This window comes from Lynx rufus, unplaced genomic scaffold (genome assembly GCF_022079265.1).
Source record: "Lynx rufus isolate CCGP_SWC_20201006 ecotype Redwood Valley unplaced genomic scaffold, mLynRuf1.p SCAF_2, whole genome shotgun sequence".
In the NCBI taxonomy this organism is placed as follows: Eukaryota; Metazoa; Chordata; class Mammalia; order Carnivora; family Felidae; genus Lynx; species Lynx rufus.
This window is the reverse complement of record NW_025814834.1, coordinates 117,057,544-117,068,738: the sequence shown is the minus strand read 5'-3', so window position 1 is coordinate 117,068,738 and position 11,195 is coordinate 117,057,544. Positions and strand designations below refer to the sequence as shown.

The following is an 11,195-nucleotide window of genomic DNA, read 5'->3' as shown; positions in this document are numbered from 1 at the left end:
GTAGGCTCCATGCCCAATGTGGGGCTTGAACTCACAACCCTGAGATTAAGAGTCGCATGCTCCACTAAGCCAGGCAGACACCCTTTTCCCTATTTTTTTTTTCTGACGGAATTTGAGGGAAAGAATTATTCTCTTTATAATTCCAGCATCCAACAGTGCAAGGTAAATAGCAAGTAGTTCACTGACATGTAATGGATGAAGAGACTCAACAAACATCTGGCTGCCTAGAGCTCATTAAATGTCCCAGCTCATTGCACAGTTGAAACGTTCTTCCTAAACTTCTTACTAAACGGAAAGTAATCCTTGAACAGGAAATAGGAAGGCAAAGTGAGTTAAGAATACAGAGACCAATGGCAGAAATAAGACCTGGAAATGGATGCTTGGAAAGGGTAAAATCTGGAGTAGCTTTCTTAGCCCTCACAGATTTCTGACCAGTTAAGAATTACTATTCTATTCAGGTAAAGAAAGGAACTGCAAAGGGAAACCAGGTATGCTGTGGGTACAAAAACCTGCCACAGGTACCCTTTTAACCTCACAAGAATTATTAGTAAAGAACACTGAATTCTCAGCTCACCTGGCTAACGTCAGTTGGTAGAGCATGGGACTCTTGATCTCAGGGTTGTGGGTTCGAGTCCCATGTTGGGTGTTGAGATTACTTCATCTTTTAAGTAGGCTCCACGCCCAACGTGGGACTTGAACTCATGACTCTGAGATCAAGAGTCGTATGTTCTATCAACTGAGCCAGGTAGGCACCCCAAAAATAAAATCTTAAAAAAGAAAAAAAAAACCCCACTGAATTCTTAGGTCTGTTTCATCTGCCTGGAGACAGATTCCCAACCCCCTTCTTTCCACATGCTTCACATAACTAAGATAACACTGTAACAACTCTGAAACCAAAGAAGGTCTAAGTTTTCAAATCTGGAAACTGAGAAGCCTTTGAACAGTGTGGTAGGGTTCAGAAGACAAAGTTCTGTAATCATTGAACAAGTGGGGCCAAAAAGAGCTAGGGATAATTTAAGATAGATCATCTTGAACTCCAGGAATAAACCACCCATGCTCTGGGAATCTGGCTGGATCCATGCTACACACCAGTTGTACAAGTTAACTTCACTTTAACTTTTGTAAAATCCACCAGCTGTCACAACTGCTTTAAAATTTTCTGAAAGGAAATTATATGAAGCAAGAGGTAGCTCTAAAGTCACAAAAACAGGAACTGAAAGACAAAGTCTTGGTTGTGTCAAATGAAGGGAAGTGTTGATTATTTTGACTCCCTCGGTGACTCATGTTACCTGGTTACCATTTGAGCCAAGTTTTTAAGGTGTTAAACTAAGGAACATGACCACAGAAATGGCTTCACATCACAATCTATCAATGGGAGCAATAGCACTGTGTACAACTCAGCTGGGGCCAAGATTTGGGCCCTTGGGTCCTAAGCTACCCTCCCCTCAATTTTCTGCTTAGGAGTGCATTAGTATGTAACCACTTTCTTTGTAAGGATAAAAAGTTGCATTCTTCTGGTAGTCAGGCTCCAGAAAAAGAGGAGCTTCCAAGCAGAAATGTGCTTCTAAGTGCACAAAAGCACAGAATCCTGTTCATACAATTGGCATCCGGTGCTCAGGGCTTTTAAAACCAATATGCAAACTTCATATTTGCACATTGCCATGGTGATTCAGCTCCCTTTCTTTCAAGGTAGTTGAAGACAAGATAGAGTTTCTGAAATTTAAGTGCTTACTCTCCACTTCCTTTTTGAGAGAGGAAAGGGGAAAAGTACTGAAACAGTACCAAGAATCTTATCAAAACTCTTAAACTGTGGATGTTAATTCTTCTAGCTCCTTCATCTGAAAAGGTTGAGATGGGGAGATACAGTAAATGCAGTAACGAAACAGCTTACCTCAAAATTATACCAGCACATGGTGACTAAAAGAAAAATCAGGATTTTTGATTCTCACTTAAAATGTAGAAGAATTACTCCAAAGTACCACAGTAATACATTTCAAAACCCAACACCCCTGATTTCAATGAAATGGTTACTCTGAAGGAACTATCCTTTGCCCGAGAGCAAATTAGCTTTATGGGGCTTTTGCTGGTCAACTCACCTATACTTATTTGCTCAGCTGACTTCCCTAAAAAGGCCTAAGTGGGGGGAAGAAGACAATAATCGATTAGAAAACACCCATACCACACCTTGCATTTGAATAAAAGGTTTATTATTTTCTTCTCAGGAAAAACAGGAAGTTAGGGAAACACACTACATTTTACAGCCCATGTTAATTTGTAGTTGGTCCTAACCCTTCCTGGCACAGCTGTCAATAGCATGAGCTCTTTAACCAGAACCAAGATGTTCGCCCCCAACAGAGTGTGCGCGGACACTACAGGACTGCATGTTTTCCCTGAGAGACAGAAGACAAGTTGCTGAGAGCCAGCTTTCCGCACAACCCTCCCCTTCCATTCTGGAGGATTTGCCTGATCTATGCAGCTAGCCAGCACTGAGGACACGTGCCTCCTCTCCCTACAAAACCACCCAACCTTCCCCAAAGCACTTGGGCTAAGCCCTCCAAGCCCCTGACCCAAAGTTTCAACTAAGATCCTTCTCTATATTTCAGCAGTCACACCTAGAAAATTGGGGTGGGTTCCCTAAACTCCACCAATCTCCATCTATGCGCTTATTTCCACAAGTGGATATGGGGAGACAGGCCTTTTAGTCACCTTTACCAGATCTTCAGATTAATTAAAAACTACATAAAGTGCTTTCAGGTCCTTAGAGATAAACATGACATAAATAAGTGGTTCATGATCAAGAACGATAAATACATAGGTAAAAATAGCTCTAGCTAGATGACCTTATGGCTCAAGGATGGGCAGGCAGGGCAATCCTTCCCTATTTATTACATTCTTAGTCATTTTATTCATGCCTGTTTTCATCTGGAGTCCACAGACCAAAGGTTACGTTCCAAGGATGAAGCTTTCAAATGACCCTAGATCTACTACAGAAGCTTTCTTCAGTTTACCAGTTTTTATAGAACTCTGAGGTCTAACAGAACCCATCCCTTTCTGTAATTTTAAATGAGCTTTTTCAAACATAAAGGAACCTAGAGAAAGTCACACCATTTGTTGTCCCCCTTCTCTGAAAATTCCTAAAGGGACTTTAAAAACTTTTCCCCCAAAGATAGGATAAAGCAGTAACCGAAAAGGTACCAATCAAAGGAAAAGGGACTTCTCCACCACATGTCTCTCATGGTCATGGCACCCACTGTACTACCTACCACCTCCCAAGGATAAAATTCATTAAGGATGAAGGTCTGTGGTCTCCTGGGGGGTTACTTAGGGTTCATAGTGCCAAAAACTAAAAGGGCCAGTAGGAGTTCAGAGATGGCATGGTAAGGATGTAGGAATTGATATAACTATTTGTACAGGGAGAACAAGCAGCAAATACTTCAAGAAGTATAGAAAATAAACAGTAAGTTTGATAAAACATCAAGCCTGAAATCCAAAGAGATGCCAATGCAAAAATTTGAACAAAGTTTGGGAATCATTAATAGAAATGAAACGTATTTGTTTTATTGATAGGCTTAGACCTGTGTTTAACAAGCAAGCCTAATAATAGCACCATGGTTAGACTATAAGCCTGCTTTTCCAAGCCATTTTACAATTTATTAAGCAAACAAGGGATCAAATGTCTCTCATACACCTGATGTGATCTTTTTATATACATACTGCTAGTATGTCCCATTTGGAACAGCTGAAAATCTTTTAGCAAAAGCTTTGAAGATGAGCTCATAAACTCAATTTAAATTTCACCAGTAAATTAACTCAAATGGAAAGAACTGAAATGAGTAGCTGCCCAATCAGAACCCATTATTTCTAAGTCACCAGCCGGCACCGCCCACCAAACTTAAAACTCCACCTTGACTCACTTATTGAAAACCTACATGTAATGAAGTGAAAGGATGAATTTCCATTCAATTTTTCAATCGCAGTTAAAAAAAAAAATCTAAGGAATACTTACCAAAATCAGATAGGAAAATTAAAGTCTGCACAGTTATGAATCAGAATTGTTCCACTACAACCAAGTTGCATACACTTACATCAACTGGTTCTGTATACAATCTATAACTGACCAGGACAAAATTTAGAATAGAAAAGCTGTAAGAAATAGATTCCTAACTACAGAAGTTGGAAATTTCAAACGGGTATGAAAAAATTAATGTATTTTGAGACTTTTCATCCCTTTACATTTCAAATAGACTTTCTGTAAAAATATATACAATTTTTACAGACAAATACATTTACAAGTTGTTTTTGTCTTAAAAATTGAGGATATTTTCATATTTGCAACTGTCATTATTGAGCCTTAAGTCAAGTATTCTTGGCCATTACTAGGCTAATAAACTAAACCACTCAAACCAAGCCAAAGTAGAACAGGTATAAAAAGTCCTGAGCACTTGGACTTTCTATTGAAGAAGTACACACCTGGGAAAAGCTAATTGCAGAGAAAAAGCTTCCCTTCACACTCTGTTGTACAGTACTGAGGCTTCTAGTCATAGTTCTATTACCTGTAGCTTAAATCCATTTTATACAGATCACTGCCATTGTTAGTGCTTCTCTTTTAACACTATAAGAAGTTAATTATTTCAGTGGACATTTAATGGACTCTATGACTAGCCTGGCTACTGGCCACTCTCCTGTTCTAGACAAGGAAATCAAGTCTTTTCAAGCCTACCATCTTCACTAACTCTAAAAGTCCTCTTCCATGGCCCCCCAGTTTGCCTGTTGCTGAAATTGAACCTTGCTTTAGACAGTGACTCTTCAAGGGGGACTACTTTTCCCATGTATTTATTCCTGTTAGCCATAATCCTCTTGCCACTTGCTTTTCTACGTTGCTAGAGTAGAACTCTTGGAGGTTACAGCCTGGACAGCTTGAAGTCCAACTTCATAAATACATTTGATTCACAGCAGTCGTTATGTGATTTTGGTGCCTGGGGTTGGTTAAAAGTCAATTATTGCACTCAAAAGGCTATCTTATTAGATATGCCAAACCAGCTCCTACTCCAGCAACACCTGCAAAAGCCAGCAGCACATTTCTGATGCCACCTTCTAGGTCCTCTACGTGGAAGAACTCCACAAACCCATCCTAGAAAACAAAAAAGAAAAGTACATTTTCAAGTATGGGTTTCCAATGGCTTAAAAACACTATTCATAAAGAAAGATGAATTAAAATATCTAAGGTTTCCCCCCCAAACATAATGAACCAAATATTATTTACACCAGACGGCAGAAGACAAATGCGGGGGGGGGGGGGGGGGGAGACACTCAGAAACGTTGTTTACTATCATCCGCCCAAGTGATTCTTATTTTTTCATAATTTGTATCCACAGAAGAGTATCCAGCTGAATTACAATACCAAAAACAAAAGTTTCAACAGCCAGTAAAACAGGCTACAGAACCGGGATTTTTGATGCAAGAATTCAAGACAGTCATACCACACTATCTCTGTGAGCCCACTACTTAAATCAGTATTAGGCAAACCGGTCCGTAAGTTAGAGCCTGAAACCTGAGTTGTGCATCATAAAAAGCTTGAGATAGCCCCAGACCTTCTTTATAAAATCCTTCATTCCATTTCCATTCCAAGGCCCCCTTCGACCTTAAAACAAACTTACCCAGCCTCTTTGTTTGACTAGCCAGTCTCGTTTTGTCCTTACAAGAACATCTGTGATGCTTTCTGCTAATGGTTCGATGCAGCTTTCTTGGTTTATACTCTTCAAGTGTTTGGCCACAAAGGCACCAAAAGAAATAAGAGTCACAATCCTGCCCCAGTTTGTTACTCCGTCACTGAAAACATGGACCATCACTCGAGACAAAGATTTGACATCGTCTTCGTTTTTGATGTCCAGTTTCCGAAGCATGCCTGAGAGGAAGAAAAGCATGCAGGTTCTCACGGCCTCCTTTGTCTAAACCGGCGCATGATCTGCCTGCCCACCCACGGCGGGGGAAATCGCTATTTGGGGTCCACAGAATTCGGGCCGACCCCAGTTGAAAAATGACATCCCACCCTTTCCGGGCTTTGAACAGAGCTGCCATTTCCACAAGAATTAAGATGGGCGGAAACAATGACTCACGGCCAGAATATTCTGGTTTCAGAAATAGATTGCGAGTCGTTTCAACACTGACTTGTTTTCGGTTTCCACCCCCCATTCGGTGGGTAAGTCCGGGGACAGGTGAACCAGGGCAGCGCAGCCTCCGCGACTAACCAACCCCCTTACCTTGGAAGGCGGTCTCGTGGTTGCGCTGCACGCCGTCCCCGACCCGTCGGAGGGTCTCTAACGCCTTTCGGCTGGCCGCCCCAGACCCGCCCAGTGGTTTCGCGTCCTTGGCGCCGGTCGCCTGCTCCCGAAGGTACCGAGAGATAATCTCCAGCGACTGCCGGAACAACTCGTCCTCCTCCTCCTCTGCTGGGGGTGGCGTCGAGGGCAGTGAGCCGTCTGTGCCGGGGCCACTGCTGGCCTCCCCGACCAACTCCAGCAAAGGCAGGACAGCCGGCCGCTTCCCCAGAGGTTCTGGCTCGTACCCGTCTAGCTCCTCTTCGGGCGACATGATGGCGTCGGCGGCTGGGCCTTCCATCTTTTCAGGCGGCGACGCACAGCGGGTGGCCGCGAAGAACAGCAGCTTCGGGGGGGTCGCGGTGACGTCGGGGCCCTCGGCACCAATGGGCGAGGGCCGCGCGACCCTCCGGGCGTCGGGCGCGAGAGTGGCTGGGGGGCTCGCGCCGGCGCTTCCGCCAATCACCGCACCGGCTTCCCCTCCCCCTACCTCTCGCCTGGCCGTGGCCTCCTTCCCCACAGCCACAAGCCGCCCTCCCGAAGAGGAGGCGCCGCCGCTCCCGGCCGCCAACCCGGCCCCCCCACAGTAGAGGTTGAGTCCGATTACAGCGTTTCTCTTGAGGCCAAACATCGTAAGCTGCTGCTGCTGCCTCCGCCGCCGCCTCCTCCTCCTGGGTGAGAAAAATGGGGGAGGCCCTGACTCCTCAGTTGAAGGAAGCGGAAGTAAGGAGTGAGAGAGGGCCTCCTATATCAAGGTTTCAGAGCCAGTCCTACTCGGTGACGTCAGCAAATCTTAAAAAAAAAAAAAGGTACTCCCATAAAAGGGGAAAGGGGAGGAAGCTTCCCTAGAGCTGCGCACGGCACCTCACCGGCCGGTAGGGGCGGGGCTTTAGGGCTGGGCGGGGTCTTCCGATACTCGGTGGGCACGCGGTGGGTTACGTAACGGCGACCCGGGAGCTGGGGCTGGTGGGCTCGAGTTCTTCCGCTGCGCCGATGTGGGCCTGTTAATGGCTGCCTAGCTGTTTCCCAGGCTCCTGGTTTGCGAGCCCCAGCTGTTGCTTCCATGGCGGAGGCTTTTTCTTTCCGCTACTAAAGTCTTACCCATTGAGTCATTCAGAAATTAAGGAAAGGGGATGAAGAAGTTTTGCCGTGGCTGGGAAACAACAGTCTAGATAATAGGGGTTCTTGGGGCTCCTGGGTGGCTCAGTCGGTTGAGCCGCGGGCTTCCGCTCAGGTCATGATCTCACAATTCGTGAGTTCAAACCCGCATCGGCTGGCTGCTTGTCAGCACAGAGCTCATTTCCGGATCCTCTGTCCCCCTGTGTCTCTGCTCCTCCCCCACTCGTGTTCACGCGCGCGCTCTCTCTCTCTCTCTCTCTCTCTCTCTCTCAAAAAAAAACAAAACAAAACAAAACAAAGAAAAAACCATTTAGATAATACGGGTCCTTAAGCGGCTGGGGACCTGCATTTGTTTTGCACATCCTCTGCCCTTTGTTCTCAGTCCAACAATGTTTGGAAATGGGACGGTCCAAGAACTGCCCCATGGATCACTTACATGTAACTTGACTAAAGGAAATTGTTCTGCCCAAGGTAAATTTTATTTCTGCCTCTCTACTTGCTTTCTCTCACCTCCTATCTCTACTCCACAGTCACTGGTTTTATTGACATGTAAGCCTGACCCTATTCGCATCTCTTTTGAGGCTCCTGACACCTTTTATTTTTGTAGTGGTTGGGTATGAGGCACCTTTGACTCCAGGGATCACCCTCTTGAGGACAGGGTGTCTGTAGTCTATAGTGCTTCATGACTAAGAGGATAACAAAACAGTGTGTGGCATGATCATGATGTAGGCATCCATACTACATAAGATTAACAGGCCGACCACCTTCCAGACGCCTCCAGACTGCTCTAGCAAGCCACGAGTCTCAGTAGTAGGCTGGGAGGTCTGTGCAGTTTAAGAGGCGGAATCGCTGTGTCTTCAGGATATCTGGAAGGTCCTGTCCTCAGGGAATTTAAAATCACTTAGTATTTCAGGGAATTTAAAATCACTTAGTACTTCTGATCCCTAGTATTGTTCAGAGTCAGAGTAACCTCTGGATTTGTGTACACACCCTTTCAAGAATGGTTCTTGTTCTTAGGGTAACTATTTTGGCCACAGTCCTGACCCTCAAAAGAAAAGCATTGTTGACATCCTGGCTGTGCCAATCTTTTTTTGTAGGTGTGTATTAAATCCTTTGAGGGGCGCCTGGGTGGCGCAGTCGGTTGAGCGTCCGACTTCAGCCAGGTCACGATCTCGCGGTCCGTGAGTTCGAGCCCCGCGTCGGGCTCTGGGCTGATGGCTCAGAGCCTGGAGCCTGTTTCCGATTCTGTGTCTCCCTCTCTCTCTGCCCCTCCCCCGTTCATGCTCTGCCTCTCTCTGTCCCAAAAATAAATAAACGTTGAAAAAAAAAAAAATTTAAATCCTTTGAAACTTCCCCAAGTTCCCCAAGGAACTAAGAGTCTTATTCTACATCTTTTGGGGCCTGAAATTGGGCATACTTAATATTTCATGTTGCCTTTCCCTTTCTGTAATGAAAAAACGTTTGCTCTCATCCTTCTTGCCTCTCAATTACTCATCCCTTTTATTCCTCACCTTGGGAAAGCAGTGTTTTTGGTTTTGTTTTGTTCTTAGGCCCTATATATAAACTTGAGTTTTGGGAAGCTCTCCACTCTGCTGATAGCAATTTCCAGAATTACTGGAATACCCTGTTCCCTTCCACTGAGGTGAAGCTAATCTTTTGCCTTTGAGCTCTAAGTCCTCTTTATACTATACTCTTTCTTTTTTTACACATTTTCAAAATTTTATTTACCTTAGTAATGAAGAAATTAACAGAATGATAAAACTGGTTCCATGAAGATATGAAAAGTTGAGATTTATATTATTATCAAGGAAAGAACTGCTGAAGAACGATGCTTAGGTATAAACGCAGTTAATGTCCTATAGGGCAATAAACTGTAACTTTGGGGTTATTTTCTTTAGTAGACTAGAAAAAAATCACTGCACTTTATTAGTTTTCTACACATTACCCTCTAACTTTTGGAAGTTGTAAAACTTTTGGGTGCTAAGCAAACAAAATTACATTCCCCAAGATAATCTGGTGACCCTCACTCAGGTGGATTTACTTGATAATGCTCTAGCATTGGGGCGCCTGGGTAGCTCAGTCAGTTAAGTGTTAGACTCCTGCTTTCGGCTCAGGTCACGATGTCAGAGTCGTGAGATTGAACCCCGTGTCAGGCTCTGCACTGACACCACAGAGCCTGCCTTGGGATTTTCTTTCCCTCTCGCTCTGTCCCTCCCCTGCTCTCGTGTGTGTGCTCTTTCTCAAATAAACTTAAAAAAAAAAAAAAAGTGCTCTGTATTGAAAGATCATGTCATCTTTTGGCCTTATTTATTTAATTTTATTTTTTAATTTTTTGTTTTGATGTTTATTTTTGACAGAGAGAGATAGCGTGAGCAGGGGAGGGGCAGAGAGAGAGGGAGACACACAATCCAAAGCAGACCTCAGGCTCTGAGCTGTCAGCACAGAGCCCGACTAGGGGCTGGAATCCACAAACGGTGAGATCATGACCTGAGCCTAAATTGGATGCTTAACCGACTGAGCCACCCAGGTGCCCCTAGCCTCATTTATAAGGTGTGCATAATTTTTTCCTAAACAATCCCTCTGTGATCATAATCTCTAATGGTTATTTATTTATTTATTTTTAAAGTTTATTTATTTAGTTTTGAGAGAGAGCATGAGCGGGGAGGGGCAGAGAGAGTGGTTAGAGAGAGAATCCCAAGCAGGCTCCACACTGTCAGCGCAGAGCCGCACGCAGGGCTCAAACTCATAAACCAAACCAGGAGATCATAACCTAAGCTGAAACCAAGAGTTGCACACTTAACCGACCCACCTACCCAGACACCCCTCTAATGGTTATTCTTGATAACACACTAAAACGGTTATCTCCTGGGGTTTGTTTTTTTGTTTGAGAGAATGAGAGAGATCATGAGAGTAGGGGAGAGGGGCAGAGAGGAAGAGAGAGGAAATCTTAAGCAGGCTCCATGCTCATCATGGAGCCCGACACAGGGCTCGATGTTTCCACCCTGGCATCATGACCTGAGCCAAACTCAAGAATTAGATGCTCAACTGACTGAGCCACCCAGGCACCCCTGATCTCCTGGGTTTTTTTGTGTTTTTTTTTTTTTTTAATGTTAATTTTTGAAAGTGTGAGCGGGGAAGGGGCAGAGAGAGAGGGAGACACAGAATCCGAAGCAGGCTCCAGGCTCTGGGCTGTCAACACAGACCCTGACGCAGGGCTTGAACTCACAAACCATGAGGTCACGATCTGCCTGATCTCCTGTTTTTTTTGTCAAAATCATTATTTGAACTTCTGGCTTAGTTGGCCACTTTCTGCACTTCTTACTGCATATCAGTACTTTTTTGCACCATGCCTCCAGCATCGCTATTTTCCTACTCTCCCATCACAACACTGTAATTGTCATCTTTGCCTACAGGACTATAATTTTAGGCCCTAGTCCCCACAGGTTAAACTAGCATATAACTGGGATTCAGTAGCCTCTCGGAAGGTGTAACAAACATTGCTAGTTGCCTTATCCAGTATTTATTCTTCTTCCTCTCTGATGGAACCCGAAGTTGGCATGGTAGTTCCATTATGATCAGGAATCCTATTTCTTCTTCTATCAGGTGGTGGTGCTCTCATATGTGCTTTCTTACTTGATGGTCCAGCAGGCTAGCTTCACCCGTGTTACCTGCATTCTTGCCGGCAGGAAGGAGAAGAGGGAATGCAGAGGGTGTCTAGTTTCCTTTAATGACACTTCCCATAAGTTGCATGCCATTTTT

The 11,195-nt window shown here is 44.4% G+C and overlaps 1 protein-coding gene across 1 annotated transcript; it reads right to left on the bottom strand.

Annotated features, from left to right (window-relative positions):
- Positions 1-2,185: 2,185 nt before the first annotated feature.
- On the bottom strand, positions 2,186-7,054 carry MCL1 (MCL1 apoptosis regulator, BCL2 family member). Its single transcript, XM_047084486.1, has 3 exons — positions 6,261-7,054; positions 5,658-5,905; positions 2,186-5,131 (listed from the first exon to the last, which is right to left on the bottom strand). Exons 1-3 carry the CDS (start codon positions 6,946-6,948, stop codon positions 5,015-5,017), a joined length of 1,053 nt encoding a protein of 350 aa, XP_046940442.1. The 5' UTR covers positions 6,949-7,054; the 3' UTR covers positions 2,186-5,014.
- Positions 7,055-11,195: the final 4,141 nt, after the last annotated feature.